Raw genomic sequence first — 22,910 nt, forward strand, 5'->3', positions numbered from 1 at the left:
TTTTTTTAAATAAAAAACGTGTGCATTTAATGCTGTGAAGACCTGTAGTTTTATACAGTACACTTATAGTAAACTTATTTATTACTTTAAACGTTTTTTTTTTCTGAAGCTTTAGATACAATCTGTAAAGTAGAAAAGATCTAACAAATAAACATTAAGATAATCTGATAACAATAACATTCACACTCATTACACTCACTGGACTACCGACTATCTACTAACTATCTACCTATAAAAAACACAAATTAATGAATGTAAATCAATAAATAAAAACAATTGGCAGATACAATTTTAGAGTTTTTATTTGTTTGAATCTTTAATCCTACACAATAATCTATAATCTGGGGCGCCCTGTTTTTTTGCGGAGCTTCTCTTGGGGCTCAGAGGACTTTTATTATGCCGGATGTTTTTCCCGTCCGGCGGCGAAGGCCACAGACGGCAGCTACCGGCCGCAGCAGTAAAGATGGCGGAGGAGGAGAATCCAGTGGATGATTTTGATCAGATTTATTTTTTAAAGGACAGACACGTGCGCTTTTTCCAGCGGTGCCTGCAGGTGTTACCGGAGCGCTACTCTTCCTATGAAACCAGCAGGTAAAGGCGGAGATTACAGCCCCGGGTAGAATGTGAAGGCAGGGGGAGCTAACCAGCCGAGCCAGCCTGGCTGTAACCGACCCATTCAATCAGCTACAGTGCAGTAATGGGGGAACTGCTGCTGGGGTGATTGTAGCTAATGTTCCGCCGGGCTGAGAGTAATCTGTAGCGTTAGGTCTATAAATTTACCCCTTGTGGTTTATCCTGACACTGTGAACTAAGTTAGCTGAACAGCTGAATTCTTTAATTAACATTAGCCAGTTAGCCAACTGAGGCTAAGGATGTCCGTATCGTTTTATCTGCAGTTAAGAAGTAGCTAACGTTAATCTCACAGCTCCCTAACCTGTAAGTTTTCCTGTGGGTAAAATAATAAACACTGCTCTTATTACAGAAACAGCGCGCCAGTGTTTTCAGTGGTCTGTCGTTAGCTTAGCATGGGTTAGCTAACCTGGCTAAGCTAGTTGCCAAGTTACCGGTGTTCTGCCGAGTTATTCAACCTGTCGGTATGTGCTTCCTCCTACCGGGGTGTGCCGCATCGTGTGGTACACACAATAATATATACAACAATCTGATACGATAAAAAGGCTTCATATTGTCTTATCGCGATAATCTTAAAGGCGGCCTATTTAGTAATTATCATTATATTTCATTGTTTGTTTAGTTAAGTGGTAGATTATCATTGTTACATTCGCGTTACTTTATTTTTGTTATTTGTATTTTATTACATTATTATTTAAAACAAAATCAGAGGCTTTGTATATTACTGTTTAAGAAATAGTCAACCGTTTATAGCTTTTTTGTTTGTTGTTTTTTAGTTTTATACTACTGTTTTGTTGCAATAGTAACTAGCTATGTTCATAAATATAACATTATCAGTTTGTAATCAAAAGTTAAAAAATCCCAAGCTTTTTCCCATAAAAAAATTGTTGCCATAAAGGGTCGAAAAATAAAAAAAAAACAATAATAATAAAAAAAATATTATGCAAATGAATTTATGGTTATAGTTAAATGTGTCCAAAATGAAACGTTATTTAGGCTAGATGCTCCATATTAGAACATGCTCCCAGCAGAAGACTAGCCTAAAACTCTATCAGGGTAAATAAAAGGTAATATGGGTAATAAGAAATTGTTTTCTGTATTATTTTATTTGAGTTACAATTTACGCTAAAGTAAACAAGAACAGCATGCCCTAGATTGTGTAATGCCCCAGAGAAAAAAAATAAAATGACACAGTAACAGTGTAAGTCATATTTTTCTTTATTACTGTCATTGAAATGATGTAAAATGTATAAATGTGACGTAATCTGAATTCCTTCTGTTGCTTTTTTTAGGTTGACTATAGTATTCTTTGCTCTCTCTGGGCTTGATGTTCTCGATGCCTTGGAGGTCGTGGACAAGCCTAGTTTGATTGAATGGATTTACTCACTACAAGTTGTTCCCACAGAAGACCGTAAGTCATATATTGGAAATTTATTATTGACTAATTGTGCATGTGCCTAGAACATCTTTGCAAAAAACAAAAACAAAAAAAAACACTGTAATCCACTATTAATTTAATTTGCAAGCACTACATGGGTTTATTACCTATTAAATATGTTTAAGTGACTGCATGTTTTTGGGGGAAAAAAAAATTAATTGAGTGTATTAACACTTCAGTGTTTTGACCCAGGAAATGCTAGCAGATAAGTATCAGCACCACTAGATGGCAGCATTAAATGTTCAAAGCTGTAAATCTGAAATGTTTCCATTTTCCTTCGTATCCAGAGTCCAATCTTGGCCGATGTGGGTTTCGAGGATCATCTCACATTGGAGTTCCTTACAGTACCTCAAAGGTATGATCCTACACAAAGCACACTATATACAATAGATAATAAAAATGCAGTTATTATAATGATATGTCACAGAAATACTTATTAAAACGTGATTTGGAGGCCATTTCATGCAATTGTAATACTAATAATTATTAGTATAATAGAAAACAAGCAGTTACACATTTTTAAAAGCCTGTAATTTTTAATAATAATAGTGAGGAAGATAACTACTCTGTGTGTATGGAGTAGGGGTGGGCAATATGAACCTAAAATAATATCACAATTATTTTGTGATAATGATATTCTCAGTGACTTGACAAATCACTGACAAATATTTATTAATTTCAAGAATATACTACTGCAACTAAGATTTTTCAAACATTCAGTGTTTGAAAAATGTTAAACCTTTGTCTATTTTGTGTATATAAAACACCATAGTAATTACAGTATAACTCTGATTTTATATAAATGACAATAATGATACAAAATAAATAATGTAACATAAAAATAATGCAATGTGTCAACCACAAAAATAAAGTGCAGTATAATGCAATGTGTCAACCACAAAAATAAAGTGTTTTAGTCAGACCCACAGCAAGACGAAGAGGAACCACTCGCACAAGCACAATTATGAATGCAGTAAATGGTGAGGGGTGTCAGGCTCTCGCGTCTCCTGTCCGGCCAGGCTGATGGAGTTTCTGAAGTCAGCTCTTCTCCATCCACCACCCACCACAGATCAGCTGCTCATCATCCATCTTACTCTCCACTACAGATTACATCCAAGCCATTAGTGGCGCTATTATACTCCTGAATATATAAAACCTATGTGGACGTATAAAAGACTTTTTAAATTTTTATTTAAAAGCTGTTTGACCAGTGGTAGGATGGTCCCCCCCTTAAATGGGAGTCTTGGTCCTCCCAAGGTTTCTTCCTCCTCCTGCAGCTCTGAGGCAGTTTTTCCTTGCCTCAGCGCTCACTGGGGGTTCTGTATTTTGTATGTTTAATGTTTTGCCTGATTCTTTGTCCTGTAATCATGTTTCTGTAAAGCTGCTTTGTGCCAACACCAGTTGTAAAAAGTGCTATACAAATAAATTTGATTTGATTTGATTTGTTGCCAGAGTGGTTCTATACAAATTTTCTAATCCTGACCTCAGAATAAAGGACCATCCACTTGGCTCATAGAAGCATATGATTCCTGACAGCAAGTCTCTTCAAATGCCTCACAGAAAATGCTTGGGAGTGTTTTAACAAATGTAAAACATGTCAAACAAACGGCAAATATTTATTGTATGAAAAGTCAATCATGTAGTTATTGTGATTTTGTTTTTGATGATGATTTATGTCTCTTGTCTGTGTGTGTGTGTGTGTATCTATCTCAGGGCCCTGGATCTCCTCATCCGTATGACAGTGGCCATGTGGCAATGACATACACAGGCCTAGCGTGTCTTATTATTCTGGGAGACGACCTGAGTCGGGTCAATAAAGAGGCCTGTCTGGCAGGCTTGAAGGCCCTGCAGCTGGAGGATGGCAGGTTTGTTGGCTGTGTGGTGTGGTTTCTGAATTCCGAGCTATCCCATGCAGATTTACCACACATATCATAAACTCACATGTCTGTGGCACAGATAAATGCAACTAATATACAGTATGTTAATCTTGATTTAATATTTCCCTATGGATAATGTGTGTGTGTGTGGTAGTAGATCAAATGTGCCTATAGGGAAATGTCACAAATGTGTTATAGTCCTGTTTATTGAACTTTGAGTGAGTAAGTAAATGGTGTTTTTCTCATTTTGTCCGCTGTGCAGTTTCTATTCTGTGCCTGAGGGAAGTGAGAATGACATGAGGTTCGTGTACTGCGCTGCTTGTATCTGCTACATGCTGGATGACTGGTCAGGGATGGACTGCATGAAAGCCATTGATTACATCAGGAAAAGCATGGTGAGTTTGAGGCTCTTCCCCTTTCAAGTTCCTTCCTCCCTAACACAGGCTTAGAAACCTACAGGAAGGCCCAGCAGAAGTCAACACTCTAGAGGCATTGGAACATTTTAGACTTTTATCTTTCTATTTTTATTAAAACCAGGCAAAATGTTTATTTTTATTTTATTTTTGATATTATATACAGTTTTCATGTTTGTGTATTCTCGTTACAAACAAAACTATACTGTCCAGTAGTTGAACAAAATAGTTGACTACAATTTGAAGACCAAAAGGATTAAATGGCTAAACATACAATAAAAGTCATAAATGTTTGTTACATACGGGGGGAGAAAAGATAATGAGTCAAGACTAAAGTCAAGATCATCAGTACGATACTTAATGTTTGTTTAATTTGGTGCAGAAAGCTAAATATGCGAAACTCTTTTTTTTATCTAGTGCACCTGCCTACTGGTCATTTTTACCTATTTAGCTTTTTACAGTAACAGAATTTGGAACACTGGTGCTCAAAACTTTTTTCCAAGACTGATTTTTTAAAACCCATTTTTATGTTAACACTCTTGACATCACTGCTATTGTGATGCCAGGTGACAACCCCTTTCTACAACACTTGGTGGCAGTGCTGTGACAATGAAAGAATCAGATAATTACTATGAGAGAGAATGGTTCAGTAATGTTCAGTGATCTGCAGATGGGTCAGTAGGATAAAATCTGGCTGGTTATATTGCTAAAAAAAAAGTAATCTTCCCAAGGCTTGACCGGTGCATTGGGGAAAAAACAAAAAATTCATTATACTTCTGTACTGACAGATATAGAATAGCATATCTATCGTTTATACCTTGTTTTTTAGCACATTGCTAATTGTGTTTCCAAGAACTGTTTAATTTTTCAAAAGCGACGAAATGTTTGTGGAAGATCATGCAAAAATCATTTCACTTCCCGTGAGCGTTCTGTATCTCTCAGCTTGTCCAGAAATGCATGTGTACAACATTTCCTTTAGGGCTGTACCATTCATTGTATTTTAGTTGTGTTCAATACACTAAATAACAGCAACATCTAATTGCTTTATGCTGTAGACTAATTTTACAGCAATTTCAGGATATTCAGCAGCGTTGTTCCACATCAGATTTTTGAGGGGTGTCTCAAAGCGTGGATTTTACACCTGAATTTTTACTGTTGTCTTTATATTATATGTACTGAAATTGTCATGGACTTATGGTCAAACTGTAATTATCTGTAATTTAATTTACCCTTTAAGTCAGTTGTCATGGTCAGCCTCAGTATCCAGTTCTTAGATACACTCATCTGCAAGCAAAGCATTGAAAGATGATATAATTATCTGATCATCTCAGCACAAAAGCCAGGGTACGTTACCTTTGTCCTCCCAGTGAACCGCTTAGCCCACAGGGGACCGGGCCAAAAAGGGCAAAAGAGCAAGTTTAGAAGAGCAGACAGGCTGGTGTTCTGCTGTCTTTATCTGGCTCATAGAAAATCCACTCTGTTTGTGGGAGTTGTAATCTGACAGATTATATAATCCACCCTCACATTCAGTGACAGTTTTGTTTTCAATTTTATAAAGTGAAGTACTTTAATATATGTACATGTTTGTTTATATTAGGTGCTGGCTACCTCAATGTCATTTGTAGTTGGGGGCTATAGTGGTCCTGAGCTGCAGGTTATTCTCAGATAGCTATAAATGGATGGTGTGAAAAGGGCTGGAGGGCTCTTCAGGCCAGTAATCCTCTTATGGGTTCCGATTTTGGAGCTAGACTATTAAACTCTCCCCGGGGGAGCGTGAAAGAGAAAGGAGACGCTTATAGGCCTACACTTTCACTTACTACGTATTGTAAACTATTTATGGATTTTATTTGACTTTATTTGTCTTTATTTAGTTACAACTCTAAATAAAAAAGGTTTGGGAGAGTATGGAAATAAAAAAAAGTTTCTTGTATTTACTGTACATTTATTACATTGTAGACAGTATGTACTGTAGATATTTCATGTTTTATCCATTTAACTTCATTTATTAATATACCTCTATTCTTGCATTTTATTAGTGGTGTCAATTAATTAAAAAATTTAATCTGATACGTCACAACAATATTCTGTGATTTAACTGTGATTAATTAATTGCACTTGTTCTTCTTAAGACGCTTTTTATAGTGGATTTTTAAATCTAAATAAAAGAATGAATGTAAGAAATGTAAAATGCAGTTATATTTATATTAGTAGAGTCTTAAAATATTAGTGTATACTTATTATGTTTAAGGGGCGATAAAACCAACATGGGGGGGCTGGAATAAAGAATGCATAACTTATTGGATAGTGGAAACTTTTTTTTTTTTTTTTTTACTTATTTTAAACATTTTAGCTTGGTTGTAAGGATTTCTGAATTGGAACTTAATTTGCTGAGTATATAAGGACATTTTCACACCTGTAGTTTCTATGGTCCGGATCAGTTGATGAGTTCTTTACTTGGAGAGTATTCTCCATGAAACTGGACTGGTCTGCCTGCATAAATTAAAAAAAAAAAAAAATAGGAATTGCACTGAATGCACTGAAGGTTAATTTATATAATTTGTAATATTTTAAAACAGCTATGACTAGTTTTTTTGTATTTAGTATTTGTGCTGTTAACAGTACTTGATTCTGGCTGGAACATATATATATATATATGTATATAACAATACTTTTTTATCACTCTGTCTTGGAGTTAAGTAATCCCATTATTCTAATCCTTTTTTTCCAGTCTTATGACAATGGGATTGGCCAGGGAGCTGGATTGGAGTCCCATGGTAAGTAGGCATGATTGCAGATGATGTGTGATGTATGTACAGACACACAAACACACACGCACACACACACAAACATACAATCCTATCAGCTCCTTCAGTTTGTATGCACCTGCCATCTGGTTCTGCCTTAGACCAGTTCTATGAGGGAGAGTTACTGCTCTCAAGTTACTGATAGTCTCTGTCTCCAGGCATGTTTCACCATCCATTCATTTCCTTTGAATAGTTACAGCTTAGCTGAGTTTCTACAGCTACTGTGATCAGTGTATGGTTCAACAAAGGCTCTCAGGATATTGCTGACAGCCTCTTTGATCTACCCATATCTGTACCTCCGACAGTAATTCACTGGTACGTGGCAGGTCAAACACCTATTATTTTGTGGAACTTCCCAGCAACTGAATGCAATGCTGCAGGGAGGTAATGACTTTCTTCCACATTTGACCTTGGCACTATAGAAATGAGCGCAGTCAGCTCTTCTTGTTTACTGCTGCTGGATTGCTAAAATTATGCCTTACCTTTAGCCCTGAGCGTGCAGTAAATCTTGATTTAGGAATTGTAAGTAAAACTACAGTAAAAACCCACACATTATCGTAAATACCGGAACCTTATTACCTGACAGATACAAGATTTATACATCACTATCCGTGTTAACTGTCACTGAACCTCACTATTAAGTGTGCAGTTTCCATGTTGATGAGAGTTGAATAGCAGTGTTGATTTAGTGCCTGTAGCTACTATAAATGCTAAATGCTACTCTGGGCACACACCATCATAACGGTGTCTCTCATTTTTTCCTCAGGTGGTTCCACGTTTTGTGCCATAGCCACGCTGTGTCTGATGGGCAAATTAGAGGACAAGTTCAGCGAGAGAGAACTGAACAGAATACGCAGGTGGTGCATCCTCCGACAGCAGAACGGCTTCCACGGGCGCCCCAATAAGCCTGTGGACACATGTTACTCGTTCTGGGTGGGCGCAACACTAGAGGTAAAAGAGAGTTCATGCACGTTTCAAACAAATGCAGTGTTTTACGTCGTAAAGGTGTTTTCTATTTCTATAAACCTTACAGCATACAACATTTTCATGCTAGGCCTGGACAATATTTCCAAAAATTATATTGCAGTATTTTTCCTCATTTTGGTTGATATGAATTAATTACTGAACTGTAGCTGCAAACTTTAAAAATGAATTTACTGTGTAGTGAACATCAGTCAGTGACAGATGATGTGAACATGTATACTTAAATATCAGAAATGTAATTAATGACCATGTCCAAGCCTTCATTATGCTTAATAAAAAGTGATTTTTAGGCTACAATGGTCCAAAAGTCCAAAAATCAACCAGATATGATTAGACAGACATGTGGACACACACACACTAATTCAGTAAATATTACAAATGTAATTTGCAAATCTGGAAACATGGTAGATTGATTAATGCATGTTACCACACCACCAACTTGGACTTGGGTTTCAGGGCGATGTGGACAACATTACATTATTTCATCACATGTTGATTATCATATGCTATGTTATTAATTGCATAAACAAATAATGCTTTCCCTTTTGATGCATTTTGGCTGTTTAAGGCGCACTGAATTAGAGCGGTTAGCAGCTAATGCTAATGCTGCTCCAGCAGTGTTAGCTGAGGTTAGCTGCATGTTACAGTGTGATAATATTCACAGCAGTGCTAGCTGGGGTTAGCAGCAGGCTACAGGCCGATAATACTCACCTCTGAATGGCCAAAGAGATTAGCAACTAATGCTAATACTGCTCCAGTCTGCTCCAATAATCTACTTTTTGATATTTGTCTTAAAGGATTTATTTAACATAATCAAAATGAATTAAATATTCATTTGTTGATTAATTGTTTGTAACTGCTCACACTACACAAATGTAGTGTGGAAGGGGTTAGGACTGGACACCAGGGTGACATTCACAGGTGAGTAGACTTGAGCAGGTGAGGTACAACATGCTTTAGAACAGGAGTCCATATAGTCAGAATAATCATTGATAAATTGGTTAATTTGGAAAAAAAAAATAAATAAATAAATATTCCCCAGATTAGTAGACTACTATAATAATCATTAGTTGCTGCCCTAGTCTGATGCATTAATTACACATGCTTGTGTGTGCTTCTAAAGAAGGGACGTTAGCAGTTTTACTGTCCTTTCTGCATCAGAGGCTCACTGTAATTGCTTTCTTTAGGAAGACGGGATTGTTTTCTCTTGCATGTTCAGCTGAATGCTTCATAAACGCAGTTCCTCTCCGCTGCTCCATTGAACATGTGTCTAAAGATATTGGATACTTCTGTGCTACTTAGACATCGGGGCGCTCTATAGTATGAGTGTCAGGTTGGCTGTGTAAGCACACGCATCAGCAGTGTGTATTGCTCGTGTGTTGCGTTTGCCCTGAGCACTGACCTTTCACCATCTGCTACTACTGCTGCTGCTGCTGCTGCTGGCTGTGCTACAGTCTGAGAGAAAGTGGAGCAAACCATTCAGTTTGGTTTAGATGTGCTGCAGTAGTTTGCATCTTATTTCCATAGACGGTCAGGTTTAGGAATTCATCTTCAGGCCCTTTCCTGCAGCGTGCAGAGCTGTTCAGTGATCTGATTTCTGCTCCATGGATTTCAACACAGATAGATAGTTCATACAGTGCAGACCCTCAATTCCTAACATTAAATGCATTAACCTATAGAAAAACAAGTAAAACTGTGGAGTTAATGTGCTGTAAAGGTCAAAATTGATAGTAGGTCTGTCACAATGACTACTTTAAAGGATCTTTATGTATTGTCTCAAAATATTTTGCAATAAACGAGGTTATTGTCGTTTTAGGTGTGAATGAAATGGTTAAAAAAGCAATACCAGAACTGAAATATGTAATAAGCAAACCTGAAGATAATAAGAATAAGCAGTTCTAACAAAAAAAAAATAATAATAATAAACGCTTACAGTGCATCCGGAAAGTATTCACAGTGCTTCACTTTTTCCACATTTTGTTGCGTTAGGGCCTTATTCCAAATTGTATTAAACTAATCTCTTTTCTCAAAAATCTACACCATAAAAAAAATACCCCATTATGTAAATATGATTCCTGAAAATACTTACGTAAGTATTTATAAAAATACTTATGTAAATAGGATTTCTTTGTTTTTTTATTTTAATACATTTTTAAAACTCTTTTTTTCACATGGTCGTAATGGGGTATTTTGTGTAGAATTTTGAGGAAAGAGATTAATTTAATACAATTCGGAATAAGGCTGTAAAATGATAAAATGATAGCAAACTAGCAATAAATATGTACTGATTCACAGTTTTCAGACTTTGACATTTAAATATAACTGTTTTAAATATCGGCAATAAATAAAACAAACAGTCAACATAGCCGCATCAGTAAATGCAAATGCCGTTATTATATCTGTATTAGCAACAAATATTGTGGGCATGTTCATATATTGAACGATAACTTATATATTAGAAATATTATAATTATCGTGACCGTCATCTGTAAAATCAACCCCTATTCTATCTATGAGGACTATTAGATTTTATTTATTAATCAAAAAATATAAAGACAGTAAAGAAAAAAAAGAAAATAGATTAAATCTCTATTCAGAAGGCATATTGGTGGTGGTATATTGCATCGTATCGACCGAAATTAAGATTAATATACTGTGATATAAATTCTGCCCATATCATCCAGCCATACGCTTCAGGCTTGATAGAAGTAGGCAGAGCTACATTATTTAGAGACCTTGATTCAAAGGTCAGAGCCCAACCCTCTCTGTAGATCAATTACTGTTATTATTTTAAGCAGTTTCTATAAAACCCTAATGATTATACTCCAGCACTGAATAAAGAATAAAACAGGTGTGTGCAGATTGCCCCAGGGTAGTTCATCTTTAAGTTGAAGCATTCCAAACATTTTATTCGCTTCAAATTAAGTTTACTGTTATACTGGTTATAATTCTGTGTGTTAATGTTTTAGAAAAAATGTAAATCAAACTGTTTTATTATATTTTATTTATCTATTTAATACAATTTAAGCAGCTACAATTTAATCTTGTATTACTCAGGTACTCAGAAAAAGGAAAAAGCCCTTGCCTTTGTATTTTTTATTGGATTTCAATGTAAAAAGATTTCACTCCAAGCAGTATAGCAGAGTATAGCGTTTTATTATTCTAGAGAAGTGATGTACGAACTTTGGGTTTTGGGTTATTGTAAAATGTAATAAAATACAGTAATGTAGAATAGGATTGCACATGTCACATTATCATGATCTAGAACATTTTAATATTCTGCCATTTAGTGAGATATTACATTAATAGTAATAGAACTATTGCATTATGAGCAAGTCTCTGTAATAAGGCACATTTTAGGTAACATTTTTGATCAAATCAAGTCACAGTTGTGCAAGTTGCTATTTGTGTTATGAATTATGTATGATTTACCATATGCTCTAGCAGACCACTGCCGATATTTGCCACCATAATGATCACACATTTTGTTTTGGTTGCCTTCGCATAAGTCTGACGAGACACATCTAACACCTGTCTAGAAATATTGTGCTGTTTTAATCTCACAAGATCTCGTTACACCCCTACCTAATAATGATTAAGTTCTTTGCATTGTAATTGGTTTAATTGCATTATAATGCCATTACATTATTATTCTATTTTGTAATTTCTTTATTAGTGACATAAAATGTCAGATGGTGAAGTGATGAATTGTTGTTGTTTAGCCCATACAATGTCTGGGACAGTATATTAACTAAAGCTGGGCAATTAATCGATTTTATCGATTAATTCGAATTTATAGTTAAGGACGATGTGAAAACTTAATAAATAAAACTATTTTTAACCATCTTTAATTAGATTTTTAGTAGGGAAAAATAAATCGATTTAAATCGAAAATCTGATTTTTTTTTTTTTTTTTTTTTTTTTTTTTTTTTTAAATCGAAGATTTATTTTTTGGGCCATATCGCCCAGCTTTAATATAAACCGAAAAATACACATGGTACCAGGCTGTGTCTCTAGTTTAGAAAGTAGATGGGTCATTCCTTTAAACTGTTAAACACTTAACTGTCATTACACAGCAGTTCAGGAGAGTTCAGCCTCCACATTTAACCCATCGCTGACGGTACACACACACACACACACACACCTCTACCTAGAGCAGTGTAGTCAGCTCAGTGCCTGGAGAGCAATTAGGCATAGGGTGCCTTGCTCAAGGGCACCTTAACCATAGACCTTCCACTCCCAAGACAGCTCCTTTAGCCTTTATGCCACAGCTGCCCCTAGTACTTAATCATTGGCATGGAGGTGTTGACAATTATTAAAATGTGTTCCTTTTTATTTAGTTTATGTTGGTAAAAGTTATGTTAGTAAAACACATGTATATTCATGTAGGCTAAGTTTTGTTCTGTTCTGTTTTCCAGCTTCTAGACGTGTTCCAGTACACTCACTTTGAGAAGAACCGGAACTACATCCTGTCCACTCAGGACAGCCTGGTGGGGGGCTTTGCTAAGTGGCCGGACAGCCACCCAGGTAAGATTACTGCTCCTGTGTGTGTGTGTTCACACGAGTACATTTGACATTGTTAGTTGAAACCACATTGTAATCCAGTACACAGCTCCTGAATGTCTTATTGATGAGTTGTTTGTCCAGACTTGCTGGGCAGAGAGAGAACAGTATTGGGTTACTGGAACATGTGAACTTTTCTGTTGATGTCCAGCATTTCTGCTTTAGACTAGATATTTATAGGAAGATAGGAGATTCATCGAAATGCACAATGAACAACTGAACAAAATAAAATATTTGGTCGAATAATTTTTTTTCCCCACTGAATAAATAAATAGCATAAATGTATTCCTGTCTTGCTTTTCAAAGACGAGCAATTATGAAGTTGCGAATTTAATACAATTTTACTAATAAATACTTCAAAAGTATTTACTAAACGCTATCCCACCAGGTAAACCAACAAGGCACTGTAAGTATACCTCAGCAGTTCTATTCTAAACAGGAATTTACCTCAGTGTTGCCACTCCTACATGTGAGGGAGGTGCACTTTACTATCCTAGCTGGGGATGCACCGATACAACTTATTCTCTTCTGATACTGATAAAGAATGCAGATTTTCAAGTATTTAAGAGTACTACTACAAACTGTATAACTATTATGTCTCTTGTATTTTATGTTCCAATTTTTATAGGATTTATTTAGGTAAAATAGTATTCTGTATTCCAAATAAAATCTGCATATTCAAAAGTTAAAGCTATGAAACATTTTACATTGCAAAAAATGTAGTAACACATGCCTCAGACATGCTGCTGGCTTCAGTCAAGTGTCTTCTAGTATGCTTGTATTTGTATCTATAAGACACTGATCCAAGCCCTGTACCGCTTGTAATTTTTATTTGGAAAACAGACAGTTTGAGTTAGTTAACTGTGTACCATGCAAGAGGAGTGAGGCTGAATGCTTTATATTTTAATTTTATTTGTCCAAGCAAAGCCTAAAAATTAACTTAAACATGCTGTTTCTTGGCTCCCTGGTGGCTCTGTCCTTCACTCCCTACTTATAACACCTTGCGTCCCAGTTTATAAACGTTGCAATAGTGGGGTTAATCATTATTGCATATAAATTATTTGGTTGTTTTCTAAACACAAAAATAAATTTTAGACAAATTGAGTTGCGAAGTTTGAGTTGCCAAATGTATGCTGCATCCATAGTAATAACCTTGATGTACTTTTTTTTACTTGTGGTAATGGTAATGGTAATCATTTACAATATAAATGGTAGCCATTTTTTTTTTCGTATTAGGTTCTTTTAGTCCCTGACTGATGAAGAACCTGAACATCTTTGAAGGATGATGTTCTTGTTAGATTGATTTATTTGATTACTAATGTGGATTAGTATTTGTGTTTGACCTCCTCCTATGGTCTTTTCATTATAATTCAATTTAGACCACATGCTGTGCAGGAAAATCCTTTTAGAGTGGCTCTCTCGGGACACGTAAAAGGATCTTAATGCATTATTCATGATCCTAAAGAGGCTGTTCTCCTCTGTAGTATGCCCCACTCGTCTGTTTTTTATCTCGTTGTGGTGATGTCCTCGTAGCTTAAATCAGAACTGTCTAATGGGGTTCACTGTCTGGAGCTGGAATTAGTGATTCACAGTATCGGTTCATAATCATTATTATGATATTGGGATGTACAGTATATTGCAGGGGACAGCAGTGTGTAGTGGAACTCATTTTGCAGGCTTTCTAGGGGTGTTTGGACAAATTTGAGCACGTTTTGGTCAAAGTAATGCAGAGTTTCACACAAATAATTTAAACGAATTACATTTTACTAATAAATAAAAGTTGTGGGGCATGGAACTCTTCATTTTGGGTACACTATAAAACAAGGTGCTGCACAACAAAAATAACCCTTGGTTTAGTCTTACTTTGTTTTATTGCTTATTATTAAAATAATGATCTAATACATGTGGCATCTACTGTAATAATGAGGCATCTAATACATGTTATGTTATGCTTTTATTTAATACTTGAACACTACCTTTGAACTGATGTGTCCAAATGTTCTGCTTATAACAATATGGGTGTATAGTGCATATAGATTTATTATTGCTATTTTCATAGTTAGATAAAATATAGTCCCTGTCATATAGATGATGCACTGCAGTATTTCAGTAGTGGTGTCATGCAACAAATATTGACCTTATTTTTAGCAGTATTGATTAGGGACATAATGGTACATGCGTTCGTACTGAACTGTCACAGTATAGGGGGTAATGGTTCAATGCATGCAATCGCCCAGAGAATAGACGTTACCTAGCTGTTGATTGTATAGAGAGAGACCTACATGCTTGTTTAATCACTTTTTTTATTTTTATTCTTTATAGCTCACTGTTCTCACCTTTTCGATTTGATATGACTAAAAATAAACAAGTTTTATATTTTTCGGACTTTAAGGTGAATTTAAAGTTCTTTAATTTTCCCAATAATTGATAGTGTGCCTTATTATCAGATGCCCCTAATGTATAAACTGTCTTTACTTTTTTAAGGAGCAGTAAAGCCACTCCACTGAAGTACAGTTTTATAAGGGTGAGTTTTCAGTGAAATATCTCCAGCACTAAGGCTGGGTGCAGCAGCATTGGTATTAGCTGCTAACCACAGCTGTGGTTAACAGCTAATGCTCACGCACCCACCCTTAATGGTGGAAAAACTTCACAGATAACTCACTTTTAGACAAAATATTGAAAATCTAAGCTTACTGTAAATAAACGAAAGCGCTTTACTCACCCAAATAAACCGTTTTTAGGAGAGAAATCTCTGTAGATTTACATTTAGTAAATCATGATTAAATGGATGACGTGTGAACATTTTGTTCTATTTGTGTCTGAAAAACAAATGAAACATGCTTACATTTACACTTTACAGCTTAATTAACACTATATAGTATTTAAAGTGACAAGCTTTAACTTGTGAAAGGGTGTTCAAATGAATTGAAAAGAAACCTTGTTTAATTGTGTTTTTTTTTGGTTGTTTTTGTGTGTGTTTTTTCTCCGTTGTACTTTTACTTTTATGAAATTGTAAGTCCAAACTACTGTGCAAACCGAACCCTAACTTTTGTGTGTTATTTCAAATGTAGACCGGTCATGATAACTATTTTTTGTTTGGACAATATATTCTTTCAGAAAAATTTAGATAAATGACATTTAATGTCTGTTTTATTTTTCCTTTTTTTCATTAAGTAAACATTCTGTTTAATTTTGAGAAAAAAAAAAAAAAGGCGATAATGTAATTGATTGTTCATTGCGCTCAGAGGGAGTAAAATTGGCCCGGCTCCCTCTGGGTGGGTAGATGGCTCTCTCTCCCTACATCACTCCTAGGGTGATGTCCACAGCACAGGGCGTCTGTGAGCTGATGTACCGGAACCAAGTTGCTGCGCTTTCCTGAAGCTTTTTTTTCCCTGATGCTGCATCAGCAGCAGCTCGAAAAGAAGCGGTGGCTGACTTCACATGTATCGGAGGAGGCATGTGCTAGTCTTCACCCTCCTGGTGTGTTGGGGCATTACTAGTGATGGGGGGAGTCCTAATGAGTGGGGTAATTGGCCGTGTAAATTGGGGAGAAAATGGGGGAAAATTTGAAATAAAATTATAAAAGATTGTTGATTGCGACAGGCCTGCCCCTTGTATTGATAGATAACAAGCATTATGAGACTCTATTTGAAACATTTCCACTGTAATAGAAATTAGGGGTGTCACGATTCTCTATATCCTCGATTCGATTTCATTTTCGATTTGAGGGTCACGATTCGATTCGATTCTCGATTTTCTTGTTTTTTTTTCTTGTTATTATTTTATGCCTCATAAAATTTAAATAATATATTTATTATTATTATTATTATAAATATTATAAATAGTATTATTATTATTATTATTTATTAAGATATATATGGTAATGCCATCTAGTGACTTTTTTTGGTAGCAACAGTGTGCACTATTAAAACAAGCAGTTTATCAGAGCTGTGTGTGGATGGCTGGTGAAACTGCTCATTACATGAAGCTGCAGTTCTTCATCCAACCACTAGCAGCAGCACAAGCCCCGCTCTCTTCACTCAGTCACTACTTCAGTACAGCCCAGCCACGGGCTACAGAGCTCAGCCAGTCCGTTTTTACTGTTTCTGTAAACAAATAAAGGTTTTAACCCCACTAACCGGATAATACAGCTCACTACAGTTCATCTTTCAGCCCAAGCAGCTAACAGCAGCAGGTTAGAACAGCCGACACGGAGTCACTGCTCGGATTACATTAGAAACAGGTCAGTTAGCGCGCTGCTAACCTCAGGATGTTTATAACTATGGAGTTTAGTGGACACACCACGGCCGCCAGGTAAGTCTTTTAAAGGCTACTGAAGACTATTAAAGGCTATTAGAGGTTATTGAAAGCATTATTGGGGGGCAGAAATCAGTACAGGCTGGTTAGATAAGTGATGTTTATTAACGTCATTAAAACAGATTTTGTCAGGTATTGTCTTATAAATATTTACACATAACTTATATCTCTCCTGAAAAGCTTTTATTTTAGTCAAAAACACGCTTGTGTTTACTTTATCTGAGAGAAAGATGTTTTTTTAATTCAATGGAAAGCAACAGGTGTAGTCAATTATAAGTTTAAGATTTTTAATCCACCTCACTGTGATCTATAGTCAGTGTTCTCAAGTCACACTGACACACGCATTTCAGCGAGTTCACACGCTCTCACCTGCGCGCACCCACCCCTCCGTTAAATACAGATACAAAACCTGCGCGCCCAACCCCCGCCCCCCCTCCCCCGTTGGACAGATAAAAACAGTGATCACACTCCCGCCGACTGCGCTCATGCAGCGGCTCTCTATTTAAATGAATAGGATGCGCTGTGTTGGTGCCGCGCCATTTGCGTAGCGCGCTGCGCTATTTGCGTAGCGCGCGCGGGAGGGATCGTCGATCCTCTTTTTGACTTCGATACTCGAGATCGTGACCTCATTTCGATTCGATTTCGATAAAATATCGAGATCATGACACCCCTAATAGAAATATATTTAATACGTAAAATTCCTTTTAGATTAATTTTATAAGGAAATTGGCCAAACTATCCAGTAAAACACACATCACACAAGTCATGTGTTTATTTAATACTGTGCTATTGTGGTGTACCGGTATATATGGAACATATCATCTACACATACCATGTGTAGTGTGTATTGTGCCCTTTTACTCCTATACCATTTAGCAGCTTGATCATCAGTAGCAGTTGCCATGTGTTTGCTGTTCATCTGACCTACTTTCTCTCTCCGCCTCTCATCCACCCCCCCCCCCCCAACACGACCTTCTGCATCTCAGACCCTCTGCACACGTACTTCGGCATCTGTGGCCTGAGCCTGATGGGTGAGCCCAACCTGCGCAAAGTGCACCCGGCCCTCAACGTCAGCGACAGGGCCTTCGAGTACATGCAGCAGCTGCACCGGACATGGAGAGAGAACTGCACATGACCTGGTGCCCCCCTTACCCCCTGCCCTCTCCCCCAAACCCCCCCCCTCACCCACCCTACTGTCTGCATCAAGACCACAGCAGCCTACAAGCCATGTGCAGCCTCCTCTCAGCAAGTCCAGCCTCGCCTCGCCTCTCTGAAGCCCAGCCTCATTCATTATAGCAATAGAACCTGAGCTGACCAGGACCGCCTCCCGGAACGAAAGGAGGGAGGAAGGGAGGGAGGGACGAGGGAAGGGCGGAAAGAGGCGATGAATAAATTATACAGTCCGGCTTGATCAATTATTAAACGTTGAACTGTTAGAGCATCGCTGCTTGGCCTGTGCTGAAAGTTAATTTTTAGTTGTTTTTTTCCTGTGTGTGGGTCATCCACAACGTGAACAAGATTTTTTTTTTTTTTTTTTTTTTTTTAGGCCATTAAAAAATGTGAAGCACTTGATTACAGTCAGCCTTCTCTCCAAGTCACTTTTGACCTCTTGTTTTTGCCTTGTATTGTGTGAATATTTCTTTGTTTTGGCCAGTATGGAGCTTAAAAGTTGACAGAAGTATTTGTATCTGAATTTTTTATACATGAAGTAAACTTACTTCACCTTTAGTAAACTTTAAATGTTTAATAGTGTAATTCATAAGCTTTGGTTAGTTTTGCTTTTTTGTGTTTTGAACTTTGGGTTAAAAAGTTGCTAAAAAGTTTAAGGAAATAAAATAATAGATTCCATACATTTTCAGATTAGAAAAATTGAGGTCTGAAAACATGAACATATTAAAGGTCTAAAAGTAAAATCTAGAGCTTCCCAGTAAAAAGAAACTTTGTCAGAATAATTGAATGCACCATTTATCATTCATCATATTGAGATGTTTGTGTAAACCACTTAACAAGTTCAAAACACATAAAAAGCTTGTTAAAATTTAAAAAATCAAGTTCAGAAAAAAATCTAAATATAAAATAAATATAAAATTCAGATTTAAACACTTAAAGCAGCTTTTAAAAAGCTTTTAAGCGCCATACGTAATCAGTTCACTGAACCGCTTTTTTATACATATAAGCAATCGAATAATTATAATTAGGTTAGAATATCCATTCAGTGCAAAGCATCCTTTAAACAAGGTGTCCAGTCCAGGTTCAGAAAGTAACGATCCGCCACAGGATTCCTGAACAGCTCTACTGCAGTCCCTATTAAAAGTCCAGTAATCATACCCTCTTCTACTGGAGACATGCCTTTTTAATGTGTGCAGAATGTGGTTTTGCATTGTCCTGTTGAATAATGCCTGCATATCTCTGGAAAAGATGTTCTGGAGAAAAAAAGGCAGCATAGGTTGTTCTAAGATCTCTATGTACTTTGATACTTTCTGGATCTGGATTAGACACCATTGCTTTCTTTGAATATTCGTTACAATAGTCTTTAATATTCTTTGTTACTGCAAATAACATGCATTGTTATGTTTTTTAAGTTTTTTTAAAAAAGCAACAGACTTTCTTTTCATTGAATGTGCCTCAGCTTAACTATCTTTGCACCCTACTTTGAAACAAACTACATTTTGTTTTTCGTTCTTGACTCTTTGCCTCTGTTGCAAATTGACGTCTCTTCCCAAGAAGACATTTGAATGTTCGCTTCGTCAAGGTTAAGGAAAAAAAAAAGAATTTATTTTTTCTATACCTATACAGATATCAATTTAAAGGGATGTCCATGATGGCGCTCACCTTTTTATGAATATGAAGTGCTGATACTGTAAAATTGCAATTTATGAGTGTTTATTCATGAACTAAGTGATAGTGTAGTCTCATATGTCGGATAAGTCAACGTTTATGACTGTGCTGGTGAGGCAGTGCATATTTAATTGGGAATAAAATAAAATGATAAATTTCCAGTGTGTTGAGTTAATGTTTTATTTGGGAGTGTTGTGTAATATTTAGGGTGTTTTGCACCTTTATTTAGTTAGTTCAGGATCTGGTTCATTTTCACCTTTGATGTGATTTGTTTAGACAGGTGTGAATGCATTAATTGCATTAAAAAAAAAAACTGAAACAACTGTGTCGATTCCTTTAAATGGATGTGGGCTCTGTTCACTCCTGAACAAATTCTAGAGTTGTTCATTTGTGACAAGAATGTGACCCACCTTGAGCAGAACCAACTTATCAGGTGTGCTCCTCAAGTTAAGGTTTAAACGATTATGTAGTCAGTTTAACCTGGTGCTATATGATCTGACCCAAATAATTGCTATCTCTGTTACTGCTCCTGCACAGAAATATCCACTAGTCCGGAATACAGGACTTTTTTATGTATTTACTTTCATGCTCTCAGCCCAGACAGGCTAAACAATAAGTGCACAAAGCATCATTTGGCGCATGGGTTGTTGTAACATTTTGGTATGCTTGGATTTTTTAAACAAACTCGATAACTTATTTGGACAGAAGCAAATCAAGTCTTTACTTAATTATTGTTTGACTTTAAACAGTTTCTATAATGACAAATTCATAAATATATTAGTCTGAAATATTGTTAAATTTACAAAACATACCTTTTTCTTGTCCAACCAATATTTTAATTGACATGTATGGAAACTATGTTGCAAAAATTACTAAACTCTGATGTAAAATGGACTTTGGGTGTATTAAAACATAATTAAAAAGTACTTAACTTTGTTGAATAGCACACCTCTGCTCTCCCGCAGCTTTCTGAGATCCAGTATTTTGTGCACCTTAAGTTTACCCCTGCAGATAAATCACTTTTTCCACAGTTATCCAGGCTCAAAGTAGCTCCACACTTCATTGTTAAAAGTCGGAGAGCCCTGACACTTAGAACAAGGCATTCAGAACTTTAAAACTTCACAAGAAGTTCATTTAAAGCCACTGTTTACATCCCATAGTGTGGGTAAAACTCACATTTCTTAAATTTAGGTTACACTAAGTCAACCGTCAACCAGAACCGAATAGGGAGTATAGTTGACCAGATTGCAAAATTAATTCTTTAGAAATGCATGAATTCCAGCTGTTGCTGAAAATATCTGGTTACTGTCGATATTAGAATGCAAAGAAACAACAACAGATTACATAAACGTTGCTAAAAAAAAAAAGTAATATTTGTGCACAATGGTTGACTTATTGTGACTTAAATTTAAGATGATTGCAAATCATAAATCATATGGTAAACTAGTGTTTCTTTTCAAAGTTTTTCTCTATACAACAATACATTAAGTGTCTAAAAAAAGAGGAATTCTTGTATGTTTATTGTCAATTTCAGTTTCTTATGGTACAATATTTTAAAAATGATATTTATGTTTCTTGATGTAATGAAGATAAAAGCTATATTTGCCTATGGAGGCGAGTTATGATATTAAAAATTAAGTTCAATATGATAAATGTGTTGATACTGCATTTTTAACATCAGTTACTCTTACAGTATATGTTATTTTTTATTTTTACTTTACGTTCCAAAACTCAGACTGTAATTAGTAATGTCACTTAATAAACAGGCAGCTCTATAGCAAGTCAATAGCAGCGTCTAGCAGTATTGATTCAGAGGAAATGATGCAGTTCTGGCTTTTGCTGCAGTTTCCACGGTCAGTGATTTTCCATCAAATAAAGTGAAGTTAACTTTGATCAATCACAAATAGAAGAGTTACTGACATATTAGCAGGGCTTAATGATGACTTGTATTCTTGTTCTTATTCTTCATAGACCAGTGTTTTGTTCATAATAGAACATAAAGTGATGTGAAATAATTAGGACACCCCATGAAATCAAATTGTAACATAGGGACATTTGAGTTTTATTGCAACAATATTTAGAAATTGAGCTTATATAACCAGCTACTTTTATAAGTAAACATAACTTGTAAAATGTAATAAACAAAAAGTTAAATGTCTTGTGAGTAAAGTTAGGACACCATTTGCTGTTTGAAAGCTAGGGCTGAAATAACCTTAAATAGACATCGACAGGGTCCCCACTTTTCCCACTTCTCCATGCAGAATTCTTTCAACTGTGTGCTGTATCTTCTATTGTTAATCATATATGTGTCTATGAGATTTGCAAATCGTTGCATTCATTTTACACAGCATCTCAACTGTTGTGGTGCTTAACAATGCTGCTTTTTGTTTTAATATTACTTTGAAAATGGTAGAAACTCTTAAGAAATTATTGGCTGCAACTTTTAACCGGAATTACGCACAGGCTAATGAAGTAATTATACCTCTAAACCTGATAAATCTCTTTTTTTTTGTTGACAAATCATTTTATGCTTCCATTCTGTTCTAAGTAAACCTATGGGAAACTCAATTTTCATAGAAAGTAGTGTGCTATAGCCTGCACGTTTTCTGCCAGACAAACTGTAAGAATCATTTACTTCTCAGTCACGACACAGACGTGCAAAGGTTAATGGCTTGATGCTCACCTCCACCGGCACTGCTGTTACTCAGCAGAACGCTCACATTGACACAATAGATAGCAGCAATCTAAAATTAGTTTGCCTTTAGATCAATTCAAGGAAGATAACCACTTCCTCCTACTCTGCAGGAGCGGAGCCGGAACACAGCATAGAACTTCCCTTAAGATTCATTAGTATAGAACATGTGTGAACATACTGCTGTTACTGTAAATACACACAGTAAAATCCACTGAGACTTGCATGACTATACTGTAAAATGTACTTTTTAGACTGTGCTATTGTTCTGTTTGAAGCTGCAGGTGATAGCTAGGTTCCTCAGTACAGATGTCAGAGTAATTATGAACCATGAGATACAACAGTTTAAACACT

The 22,910-nt window shown here is 36.1% G+C and overlaps 1 protein-coding gene across 1 annotated transcript; it reads left to right on the forward strand.

Annotated features, from left to right (window-relative positions):
- Window positions 1–410: 410 nt before the first annotated feature.
- Window positions 411–20,023, forward strand: pggt1b (protein geranylgeranyltransferase type I, beta subunit). Its single transcript, XM_049485882.1, has 9 exons — window positions 411–591; window positions 1,923–2,041; window positions 2,356–2,423; window positions 3,782–3,933; window positions 4,208–4,340; window positions 7,087–7,132; window positions 7,929–8,113; window positions 12,565–12,673; window positions 18,013–20,023. Exons 1-9 carry the CDS (start codon window positions 464–466, stop codon window positions 18,159–18,161), a joined length of 1,089 nt encoding a protein of 362 aa, XP_049341839.1. The 5' UTR covers window positions 411–463; the 3' UTR covers window positions 18,162–20,023.
- Window positions 20,024–22,910: the final 2,887 nt, after the last annotated feature.

This window comes from Astyanax mexicanus, chromosome 12 (assembly GCF_023375975.1).
Source record: "Astyanax mexicanus isolate ESR-SI-001 chromosome 12, AstMex3_surface, whole genome shotgun sequence".
Lineage (NCBI taxonomy): Eukaryota > Metazoa > Chordata > Actinopteri > Characiformes > Acestrorhamphidae > Astyanax > Astyanax mexicanus.